The sequence below is a fragment of the Pundamilia nyererei genome, unplaced genomic scaffold (genome assembly GCF_000239375.1).
Source record: "Pundamilia nyererei isolate P.nyererei 1_Seehausen unplaced genomic scaffold, PunNye1.0 scaffold00273, whole genome shotgun sequence".
In the NCBI taxonomy this organism is placed as follows: Eukaryota; Metazoa; Chordata; class Actinopteri; order Cichliformes; family Cichlidae; genus Pundamilia; species Pundamilia nyererei.
In genome coordinates, this window is record NW_005187674.1 from 379,679 (window position 1) to 391,676 (window position 11,998).

Below are 11,998 nucleotides of genomic sequence, written 5' to 3' on the forward strand. Positions count from 1 at the left end.
GTGTGTGTGTGTGTGTGTGTGTGAGGTAAAAAGCCGTAAAACTGTGGTTAGATGGTGAAGTATTTTTTGCTGAGGATGGAATATTGACCTGAACCCGTTTTGACTTAATGAAATTTGTTAATTTTGTGTGTGTGTGTGTGTGTGTGTGTGTGTGTGTGTGTGTGTGTGTGTGTTTGTGTGCAGCAGACTCTGTCCTGTAGTGTCATACAGGAGGTTTTTTTTACAGTAGATGCTTTTGCTGAAGTAAGATTATAGAGCTGCCACATCTTAATTAATCTGTGTGTGTGTGTGTGTGTGTGTGTGTGTGTGTGTGTGTGTGTGTGATGTAAGTTAATGAAATGAGCAGCAGACCAGAGTCATTAAGACACATTGATTTTCAATCTTTCTGAAAACCCGACTTCGGTTTCACCGACTGTGTGTGCGGCTGTGTGACGTCAGATTATCTGGTGCCTTTGGAGTCGAGCTGACATATTCAGGACACAGCCTCTCTGTCTTCTCAGCAGCATGGGAGATGAAGTGTATTGTTCAACACACACACACACACACTCACGCTCACAGAGGTTAAATTTTTTAGATTTTTGTTCCATTAACACCCCACTGTTTATCTCCGATGAGACCGGCAGGTAGATCAGGTTCCTATCAGCTCTAAGTCCATAATGTTGTTTCTTTGACAGTGTTTTGTTGGTTACCATAGAGACCTGCAGCCGCCATGACAACACCGATCCAGTATGTGTGTGTCTGTGTGTGTGTCCATTTTCCATCTTTTTCTTTAAAGCAGCACCATCTGTCCTCAATTTCTCTGAAGAGAAACTGTACAGATCTTACCTGAAGTAACGCCGGCTGTAGAAACATTAGCTGTGGGACTTTCACCATATGCTGCTGTAGCGCCTACAAAATGTGTTATTTTCAGTAATATTGTTACATACTTGCAATCTGCCACAACCTCAGCACCACGGACATAATTAAGAGCACATTTAAGATTTTTTTTTAAAAGGCTTCCTGCTATTTAAATGGATGTCGCTATGATGCGCACCACTTACCTAAACAATGACTGCAGTTAAGCAATACTTAGGGCCTGCATTCATCTTCTCTAATGGCTATCCTGTCTCAGGCACATGTCTGCTCAGATCCCTGAAGATGGATATCTGTCTGCTGTATGGTATTTGCCATTACTGTGTTACTTAATTCTTTAAAGTCTACATGCAAAGCAATTTTCCTGTTGTGCATTGCTTTGGTCACTAGTATACCCAGGGTTCAATGCGGCACACCGGACGGTTTTTTTAGACCCTGAAAAGTCTGCAGACTGTTTAACATGTGCCAACCCTCCATTGGCACTCCCTGATGGCAGTAGTCTCTTTCAGCAGGATGGGGCTCTCAGCGAACATGACAAGGAGTTAAAGGTGCTGCCTCAGCCTTTCAGTCTGACTGAACTCCTGTGAAATGTGGTGAGGAAAAGAAAAGTCATCCAATCCATGGTGGCCTCACATGATAACATCCAGAACTTACTGCAAAGTCTCTAAAACCTTGGTGCCTCCAGAGGTCTGTGGAGTTCAGGGTTTGATGGTTCAAAGTTGTTTTTGGAGCAGGAGGGTAGTTTTGATGTTTGACTGCACTGACACTTGTGTGAATATCAGCTGTACTCATATTATTACAGTTGCCAGTGTGGTTATTGAACGCTGGCTTCAGTATATTTTATCTGCATATACAATCATTTGCATTGTTTTTTGTTCTTCTCTCTTCTCTACATCGATTTGTTCTTCTCCTCCTTTAATTAAAATTTGTTCCTGCTGCTTCCCGTTAATTAACACAGAATCAAATTTTCCGTTTCCCAATTAAAACGTGCCATACTTAAATTACTCCCCCTCTGTGTCTCTGCAGTATTGGTATGAAGGGGACGAGGCTGGTGATCTCCCGGTGGATTTCTCCATTGTCTGGGATGGAGATTTCTTCATCGACAAGCCCGCGTCTATGAAAGGTAAAACCTGCTAATCAAACTGCTCGTCTTCAGAAATCTGTGAGTCGATTAGTCAGAATAGAACCAGCTTTTAACAACTTTGATTGTTTTATAATCAGGCTAGTTTAATTTTTAGTTTGTATGGTGAATATGAAACAAATGAGACACCATCAGTAAATATAAACATAAAGTTTATTTAAATGAAACATATAGAGCTACAAAAGTGTGCGTTTCTGTTTGTCGTAAATGAAAACAGAAAGAACAAAAAATGTTTAAATGCTCAATATTTAAAGCCCATATTGACACAAATGAAAGGTTTTCAAGGCGTTTTGTAGCTCAGGATTCTGGGTTATTCTTCCTATTTGCTATGCTCTTAGAGATATTTAACGCTGGGTGTGAGCTTTGCAGGGGCTTTGTGGCTCTCTTGAGGTATCCCATTGATTTGGAAGTATTTCCATCCTGTAAATCTCTTCTTTTTTTTTTCTTCATAGCTTTTTATAATATTTGCTTCTGGAATTTGGTCCTTTCATGGTTGAATCCATGCTTCCTTTTGCCAGTGAAACATTCAGTGTCTGCAGCACAGGCCTAAAGCATGATCGATCCACTGCCATGCTGAACACTTAAAGAGATGCTCATACTTCTGTGAAGCAAAAAATTTCTATTTGCCTTCTAGGAATTGTTCCAAACACGCATTTAAGCCCTTTAGATGTTTGATTGCAAACATCTGGCACTGAAATTTGTGTCAAACAGAGATTTGTTCTTCCATGAAGCTTGCAGCGATGTGGGTTAGCTGCTTAGCAGAACAGAGCGACACCGCTCCAGAGTTTGCTTCCTGAAGGTCATCAGTCAAACTTCTACAAGTTGTTTCCTCTGAACTTGCAGACCTGAACTTCCACTCGCCGTTGCTGCAAACATTCATTTTCTTCCAGTGTTCTCTTGCTTTGGGGCCATCGTGTAATTTTAGCAGCGTCGAGCAGCTGATTGCTGCTGATTGTCGGGACAGAGTTTGAGTATTTATAGCACAGGTGTCAAACTCATTTTATATCATGGGCTACGTATATAACAAATTGATCTCAAGGGGACCAAATCAGTAAAACAATGTTGCTATAAGCTATTTTTAAACTTCACACTCAACTCTCACATTTAATGAAGCAAAGTTTTACCAAACATGATAAACAGCCTGAGTAAGAAAAATAAGTATCATTTAAACAATGTATTATGAGAGTATGTGCACTTAGTTTGGTAACTTTGTGGAAAAAACCTGTCATTATTTCTCAGCCTAACATCTTTCAGTTTGGAATAGATTATTGCCTGAATCATTAAAAGCCCATAAACCTGCAGATGATTTAGACCTCTGGCTTGGATGAAGTTAAACGTTTGGAAAACCATTCGGATCAATCCGTCTTTTCTTAATGATTGTGACAAAATCCCAAAAAGCCTGCTTTATTTATCTGCAAGTTTCTTTGAAAATTCCTCCAGTGGGACGGGTTAACCCCTTGGTGGGCCCACCACAGTGACTGTGATCACACCACATCCCCAACGAACTGATTAAACTGTGAGACTTGGATAAAGTTATGGGACTAAATGGCAAAAGGCAAAAATAATCAACAGATTTTTCTTAAACTTTCTGCTTTGTGAAAAATCACCTCATGATATCTTCATGCTGACAGTAGCAAAAATGCACACATGACTCTTCCACCTGTGATACGCCGTGTTTGGCTGCTGTCTGATCAAACGTGTGCTGTTTGTCAGCGTTGCTGTACAAGTGTGAGGCTCAGCGCTCCAGCTGTGGTCAGTGCCTCAAAGCTCCAACTGCCTTCGAGTGCGGGTGGTGCACCGAAAGCAGGAAGTGCCTCCTCCGACAGCACTGCCCGTCCCCCGAACAGAACTGGATGCACTACACCCGACACAACCTGCGCTGCAGCCACCCACGCATCACCAAGGTAGGGAATCAAACCTGCGACTTGCATGCTGCAGGGTTGTCAGTTCACTGTAATCAGTACTGGAAGCCCTCTTCGAATGATCGCAAACAACCAATAATAAAATAATTTACCCATTTTGGCCTGATTTTACATTTCTGCCATTACGTACAGTTGTGTGGTAGAACAAGGCCTTTGCACAATACTACACAATGCTGTTTGTCCCAACAAGTACCAGAACACTAATACATAAACAGTCTAGTAATGTTGGCTTTTTGCATGTTTTGAGTCGAACATGTTTTAGAAGATATTAAGTCATGTGTTCACAATATTTTGTCTTCCTTGTTTATGTCAAGGAAAGTAACACAACGCAACACAAATGATCATAAAATTAAATCAACTCCCTAAAATGACCTTAAAAAGACCCTGAGGGTGTGCGCTACCATCCCATAGGAACCTGTAGATGTGTTGTTTAAGTTTATGCTGTTTATTAAAGGATAATCACTGCACAGACATTTTTATCATTTGTGTCTTTCTCTGTTTTAAAACCTATTTAAATATAACTTATTGAGACAACAAGAAAACATGGACAGACAGTAAGTGGCAGCTGCAGCAAATCAAGAAACAGATGTCATGTGATCTCTAAGCTGCGCCCCTCCCCCACAGATCAGTCCAGTGACAGGACCCCGGGAAGGAGGGACTCGGGTGACAATCGAGGGGGAGAACCTGGGTCTTCAGGTGAAGGAGATCGCCCATGTTCAGGTGGCGGGAGTCCGCTGTAACCCCATCCCCTCGCAATACATCAGCGCAGAGAGGTCAGTGGTGTCAGCATGTTGGTATGAGGACACGTTGGAGTGTGTGAGTGCGTCTGACCGTCTCTCTGTCTGCAGGATCGTCTGTGACATGGCCGAGGCTCTTCTGCCTCACTCTCCAGGCGGTCGGGTAGAGGTCTGCATCGGCTTGTGCAACGAAGAATATCGAGCTTTCTCCAGTGACACGTACGCCTTCGTGGTGAGTGCTTCAGCATCCTGTTGGTGTGTTTACGTGCACTAAAGTCACCATTTCGCACTATTTGTGATGGAAACTGAAAGGTTGAGTTATCAGGATTAGATTTCGTGGAATTTTAGACTTTCTTAAATTTAAATCTTCAGGTCTGCCTTGTCTTAACAGCGCATGGAGGAAGCCGAGTTAATTATAATGGACTATAAATTATCATACAGTGGAAAAACTCCTGTATGATACTTGATGTTTTTTATTCTTTAATGTACCACCGCTGTCTTTTGTGTTTTATTCTCCAGAGCCCGACTTTCAGCCGTGTCCATCCAGAGAAGGGACCTGTTTCTGGGGGAACCAGACTGACGGTGATGGGTCGACACCTGAATGCCGGCAGCTCTGTCACTGTCTACATAAACAAGGAGGAGTGTCTGTTTGTCAAGTTAGTTGGGATCTCTTGACTCTGACATGCACCCAGTAATATATCTGTTGGTAAATAATAACCAGATGCAATGATATATCTCTCTTTCTCCACCAGACGAACTGATCGGGAGATAGTTTGCATAACTCCCAGCTCCACGTCAGGCACGGGCGAAGCCCCCATCCGTCTGAAGATTGATAGGGCCGAGGTTACAAGCACAGATACCAAGTACACATACACGGATGACCCAACCATCACCAGCATTGAACCAAACTGGACCATCCTCAAGTAAATCCTCCACATTCTCCTCATCACTAATCAAATAATCAATCACGATAATGGATCTGTAACCTGTGCGTCTGTTATCTGCGCAGTGGCAGTACGCTGATAACGGTGACGGGAACCAACCTGCACACCATCCAGGAGCCCAAAGTCAGAGCCAAATATGGAGGAGTGGAAACTAACAATGTAAGAACAAAACTCTGACCTCAGTTATTCCCAAGTTCAGGATCGGGACCTTAAACTGTACCGCAGCACTTATTGGTTTCATGCTCTGAAATACAATAAAGGTTATTGGAGTTTTGAGGAGATGAAGTTTGTTTGTGAGATGTTGTTTTAAACCAGTTTCAGCTGCGACCTTAGCCGTCAGCACTCTGCAGTCACCCTGCATTCTTCGTCCTAACCGGACTTCATGGTTTTCTCTCCAGTACTGCACTGTAGTCAATGACAGCACAATGACATGCTTGGCTCCTGGTCTGGTCTACACTAAACCCGACCCGCCAGAGGGGGCGCTGCGGCCCGATGAGTTTGGCTTCATCTTCGACCAGGTATCGCTCACCCACAGCAAGCAGCAGCTTCTACTTTATCATAGTACAAGCTTATGACACGCACAAAAGAAAAAAATAACCTGAATCACACAGATCAGAGATAAAAACACACGTGGAGCATTTTTTCTCTAAATAACATGTTGACATTACATTAATATTTTCATCCTGTGCAGGTGTCCTCTTTGCTGGTGCTTAACTCCACCCCCTTTACACACTACCCGAACCCAACCTTTGACTCCTTGGGGAACTCTGGGATCCTCGAGGTGAAACCAGGGTCACCCATCATCCTCAAGGTTTGAGTTCTCAAACTTGATGCATTCCATATTCAAAGTATATGTGTGAATGTTTCAGCTAAACTTGTCTGTGTGTTTCAGGGTAAAAATTTGATCCCTCCTGCCCCTGGTAACAACCGCCTGAACTACACAGTCCTGATTGGAGAGTCACCCTGCCTCCTAACCGTGTCAGAGAACCAGCTGCTTTGTGATTCACCGGATATCACCGGAGAAAAGAGAGTCGTGGTGAGTAATCTCCTCTTCATTCTTACCTTAACCAGTGATTCATAGAAAACAGCAAGAAATAATCAAGAAAGGTTACAGGACACAGGAAAGGGAAGTTTGTTACATTTTGTTTTTAAAGTGAACAAAACTGTAAACTACAAAGAGGAAACACACAACTACAAAGCAAGAAAAGAGAGACAAGAGACCATAACATACAAAAATGAGACAAAACAGTCGCTGAAACCAGAAAAAACAGACAACAAAGATACAAAAGAGACCTGAAAAAGGGAAAAAAAATTATAAGGATGCTTCAGACTACAAAGAGATTTAAAAAATGGCCAAAACAAAAAACAACCACAATGACCACAAAGAGCAAAAACAATCAAAGACACCAAAAGGATTCAAAAAATAGCCAATAAAAGGGACAAAAACAGGTAAAAATCTCTGCAAACATCAACTTTATATAACAGAAAATGAACCAACCATGAAGCAGGAAATCAATAGATCGACTTATTACAAATAAATATTTTGTGTTGGTGTATGTAAGGTTTTTTTTATGCTGAATTTATTTCCTGACTAAGCTTCCGAAAAGCTTTCTGTCAGCTTTTTCCAGACCTTTTAAGAGTTCATGTCTAATGTGCTTATTTCTCTACAGAAACGCCACCTATTTATTGTTTATGTCTTTGTTTACGAGGGGCAGCCAATGAGAAGAAAGTTGGCTTACAGGGAGAAATAAGACACACCTAAAATGGCTTGTTTTAGCTAGTAGGTGAACTCAGTATGTGAAAAATAAGGATTATTTTGAACTGTGAATAATAGAAAGCTACTTTAGTACAGTGGAATTATAAAGCTGGATATGAGAATAATAGGTCTCACTCATATTTTTAAGGTTTTTTGAATACCTGTAAGTGGATTTGGCTTTTCTCCTCCATCTACCAGGATTCACTAAAGTATCACATGAAAAACAAGCCTAAAATAGCTTTGATGTGACTTTGTCTAAGTCATAGACACTGACTGTGTTTACATGGACTTGAGTATCCTGGCCGTGAACTACTTTTTGAAGGGAGAACAGAGACAGGAAGAGGAGGAGTAGGAGGATAAGGAGGAAAAGGAGGGGGTCTTTATAAAGGTGAAAGTCATTAAGTGCAGCCGCAGGGAGTCATGGGTAATTGGTTCAATATCACATATCATAGAGTGACACACACACGCACACAGAGTAATGTTTCCTGGACTTCAGAGGACATTGCACTGCCTTACACTCATTTCCTGAAGACTAAATTTAGCCCAAGCTTAACCATACATAACCGACAAATACGAAATAAACAAAAGCAAGAACATTTTCAGATATATGAGGAAAAAAATGTAATTAATAATAAGAAATAATCATTTCTTTACACATGAATGAGATACACACAGCTCAGCCTGTGGAAGAAATGAATAAACTCTTATCACTTATATGATTTACCTTATGGGGACTTTTTTGTCCCCACGTAGTGGTTTTGTACATACATTCATGTCCTCACAACACCATGTATACAAACACACACACACAGAGCTCTTCAAAGTGAAGTTGGTATCAATGAACAGAACCTCCTACGAGACAAACTATTGATATATTATTAAAAGTATCGATTATCATTTCAGAATGCCTCCCTCCCCTCCGGCGTCTGTTCATATCTTCTTTATCATTTATTTATCAGTTTGTTCATAGTACCTTCATCTGTTGTAGAATCGATATTAAAAGGCTGTAAAGAGGAAACACTTTAATGAAACATTAATACAAGAGACAACAAAGATAATGAAACACGTATAACATGAAGATCTATCTGTGTGTGTGTTTATACATTAACTGTATAACTTGTAACAATTTTGTCTCTTTAAAAGACTGAAAATCTGTATTCTCCTGCAACAAAGTATCATTACCAAAGTTACTGTGTAACATCTGCACAGTGGATGGCAGCATTTAAAACTTTACAGTTTTTCTTTAACCAAAGCTAAACTGTGTTAGTTATGAAGGATGTAACAGAGTAATTTAAGGGAGGAATTGTACTTAAAGCAGCAAAATGCCTCAATTCAGATAATTCCATACAGTTTTATTCATATTGTGCCAGTTCACAACAGCTTTATATTATAAACTGAATATTAGTGAATCACAACTATCGGACGGGTATAAACAAGCACATTAGCATCACAGTTATGGGATCATAACTGGAATAAAATATAAGATGTGCCTGTCTCCTGGACCCAAATTGGGAGCTGTTTCACAGGAGAGAGGCCTGATAGCAGACGACTGTGTCTCCCATTCGACTTTTGGAAACTCTAAATATCTCGAGCAATCCTACAGTTTGAGAGAGAAGTGCTCTAGAATAATAGTATGATATCATGAGGTCTTTAAGACATGATGATCATCCAGGACTTTGACAGCTAAAGGGTTTTAAATGTAACTCTGGATTTAACAGTTAAAATAGGCTAATATAAGAAAAATATGTGACTTTTTGATCACAGAGTCCATTTCATGAAGCTTTCATGACAATATGAGTCTTTATGGCACTTTGAAATAAGGTATGACAACTGTGAGATAATCAAAAGTAGATAAAAAGTTATGAAATTGATCAAAAGGGAAAAAAACTTTGATGTTGGGAGGTAACCATGTCATAAACACGTTTTTATTCTGCCTTCCGTAGATCTTGGTGGGTGGTCTGGAGTACTCCCCGGGCATGCTCCATATCTACTCCGACAGTGCCTTGACGCTGCCTGCCATCATTGGGATCGGAGCAGGCGGAGGCGTGCTGCTCATCGCGATCATCGCAGTGTTGATCGCTTACAAGAGGAAGACCCGTGATGCCGACCGCACGCTCAAACGCCTCCAGCTGCAGATGGACAACCTGGAGAGCCGGGTGGCGCTAGAGTGCAAAGAGGGTGTGTTCTGCCTTCCTTCCTTACCTCCAGTCCTTCCTTCTGTGGTGATTTGTTTTAATGTTCTTCTTCCTCTCGCAGCCTTTGCGGAACTGCAGACAGACATCCAAGAACTTACCAATGACATGGATGGAGTGAAGATTCCCTTCTTGGAATATCGGACATACACCATGAGGGTCATGTTCCCTGGGATAGAAGAACACCCCGTCCTCAAAGAGCTTGACGTATGTACAATACAGCAGGATGTTCGGATCTTTGAGTCTCTGGATCCACAATTTTTCCCTGATCATAATAACAGGGTGTGGCAGCAAATCAGCCCACAGGTGGAAAGAATTTCCTAAACTTGGTGAACTATAATTTCCAGAGATTAGTTTTTCTTCCCTGATTGTGGATTTATATTTAAATTATTACTGTTTTGGGTTTTTTTAGGTTTATTCCTATTTATTTCTATTTTTAAAAAAGACAAAATCTCCTTCTTTCAGGCTTAGACATTTATATTTGTGATCTTTTATTTATATTTATTCTAATTTTATTTAGTTTAACCAGGTTTATTCAAACATTTTATGTTTATTCATATTTATTTCCCCTTTAGGTTTATTGAAATTTGTTTAGTTCTATTTTCAGGTTTTGTTTTTGAACTTTGTCAGTTTTATTGAAGGTTATTCTCATTCATATCTTTAGGTTTATTGTCTGTTGTACAGATTTGTTCATCTTTTATTTATTAATTTTTCACATTTTTTCCTATTTCAGTTTGGTTCTTTGTTCAGGGTTACTTACATTTATTATATTTGTTCAGGGTTACTTAGATTTATTCCACATCTGTCAGGTTTGTTCATGTTTATTCAGGTTCATTCTGCTTTTGTCATCTGGTTGAGTTTGTTGCTCTTTCCTTCTTTCATCCTCCGGGCTTATTTATTAAATCCATTTAAATTTCTGATGGTTTTTCAGATTAATAACCACTTGTACAAATTTAGTCTTTTGCCTTGTTCTGATTTATTTCCACATGTTTAGGTCTTAGGTTTTGGGGGGTTGTTTAGGATTTTTCTAGTTTATTTAGATTTATCAACTAAATAATGAATTTATATTTATATCACTGTGGATTTGTTGATGTTTATTTGGTTAACTGATGTTATCTTTAACCTCTGACCTGACCTCTTGGTGAGCGACTCTCTGTTTGTGTTTAAATAACTAAGTGCACATGCATCTGTTTAGTCTCCAGCCAATGTGGAGAAAGCTCTGCGTCTCTTCAGCCAGCTGCTGAACAACAAGATGTTCCTGCTGACCTTCATCCACACGCTGGAGGCTCAGAGGTCGTTCTCCATGAGAGACAGGGGGAACGTCGCCTCCCTGCTCATGGCTGCTCTGCAGGTATCTGTCACAGTGCTACAGCCTGCTAATTATGCTGGTTACTACACCTGTAGTGATAGCAGTAGAGGCTTGTAAACCTATTATGAGTTAAAAAAATGTAAATAATTGCTGAGCGGTTTAAGTCTTTGTCTTTGCCTCTTCAGGGTCGGATGGAATATGCTACAGTGGTGTTAAAACAGCTGCTGGCCGACCTGATTGAGAAAAACCTGGAGAACAGAAACCATCCCAAACTGCTGCTGAGGAGGTGCGTTCCCTGCTGTTCACTTTAAGTTTGACTGTTTTCAGTGTGAGTGGGTGGTCACACCTGGAATATTAAAGCTGATCTGCTGAATGAATCCACGTCTGGCTGAGTAACAGCCTGCACTGAATGTGTCGCATCCCATGTCTAAGAGCTACTTCAGAATAAAAGTCCTTGATTATGAAGCCGGTGTAGCAGCCCTGTCTTTCCTCCTTCAACCCCCAAATCCCTGCCTCCTGCTCTCTAACTGACCTCATTAAGCTCTTCCTGTCCAATTTGATGTGACCAATCAGGAAAGAGCAGGAGTTAATGTTTTCACTAATGACCTCCGACCTGTATATATGTGTTTAGGACCGAGTCTGTTGCTGAGAAGATGCTGACGAACTGGTTCACTTTCCTCCTCCATCGATTCCTCAAGGTACACCATCCTCTCTGCTTTTTCCTTCCTTCCTTCCTACCTTTCCTCCTGCTCCCCCTAATTGACCTCATTAAAGTCTGCCTCTCAGCTCTGAGCGTGACCAATCAGATCAGAGCTGCAGCTAATTTATTCATAGGGAATGAAGGGGATTGGCTTAAATCCCCCTGATGAGTTTTGAGGATTAAACTGTAGTAATAAACCTGGCTTTCCTCCTTCTCTTCTTTCCTCCTTTTAAAAAAAAATCTCCCCTCCTTCCCTTCATTCCCTCCCCTCTTCCTGTCCTTCAGGAGTGTGCGGGCGAGCCTCTCTTCATGCTGTATTGTGCCATAAAGCAGCAGATGGAGAAGGGACCGATTGACGCCATCACCGGAGAAGCTCGTTATTCTCTCAGTGAAGACAAACTCATCCGACAGCAGATCGACTACAAACAGCTGGTAACGCACACGC

At 41.0% G+C, this 11,998-nt stretch overlaps 1 protein-coding gene across 1 annotated transcript in view; it reads left to right on the forward strand.

The window, feature by feature from the left end:
• Positions 1 to 11,998, forward strand: part of plxna3 (plexin A3) — a 135,380-nt gene that overhangs the window by 114,930 nt on the left and 8,452 nt on the right. Inside the window, exons 14-29 of the mRNA XM_013915219.1 lie at positions 1,879 to 1,975; positions 3,707 to 3,897; positions 4,540 to 4,688; positions 4,764 to 4,884; positions 5,172 to 5,308; positions 5,405 to 5,575; positions 5,662 to 5,755; positions 5,995 to 6,114; positions 6,288 to 6,407; positions 6,489 to 6,632; positions 9,296 to 9,530; positions 9,609 to 9,751; positions 10,740 to 10,895; positions 11,039 to 11,139; positions 11,485 to 11,551; positions 11,839 to 11,985. Of these exons, the coding sequence (XP_013770673.1) occupies positions 1,879 to 1,975; positions 3,707 to 3,897; positions 4,540 to 4,688; positions 4,764 to 4,884; positions 5,172 to 5,308; positions 5,405 to 5,575; positions 5,662 to 5,755; positions 5,995 to 6,114; positions 6,288 to 6,407; positions 6,489 to 6,632; positions 9,296 to 9,530; positions 9,609 to 9,751; positions 10,740 to 10,895; positions 11,039 to 11,139; positions 11,485 to 11,551; positions 11,839 to 11,985 (2,193 nt within the window). The remainder of the gene's footprint in view (positions 1 to 1,878; positions 1,976 to 3,706; positions 3,898 to 4,539; positions 4,689 to 4,763; positions 4,885 to 5,171; positions 5,309 to 5,404; positions 5,576 to 5,661; positions 5,756 to 5,994; positions 6,115 to 6,287; positions 6,408 to 6,488; positions 6,633 to 9,295; positions 9,531 to 9,608; positions 9,752 to 10,739; positions 10,896 to 11,038; positions 11,140 to 11,484; positions 11,552 to 11,838; positions 11,986 to 11,998) is intronic.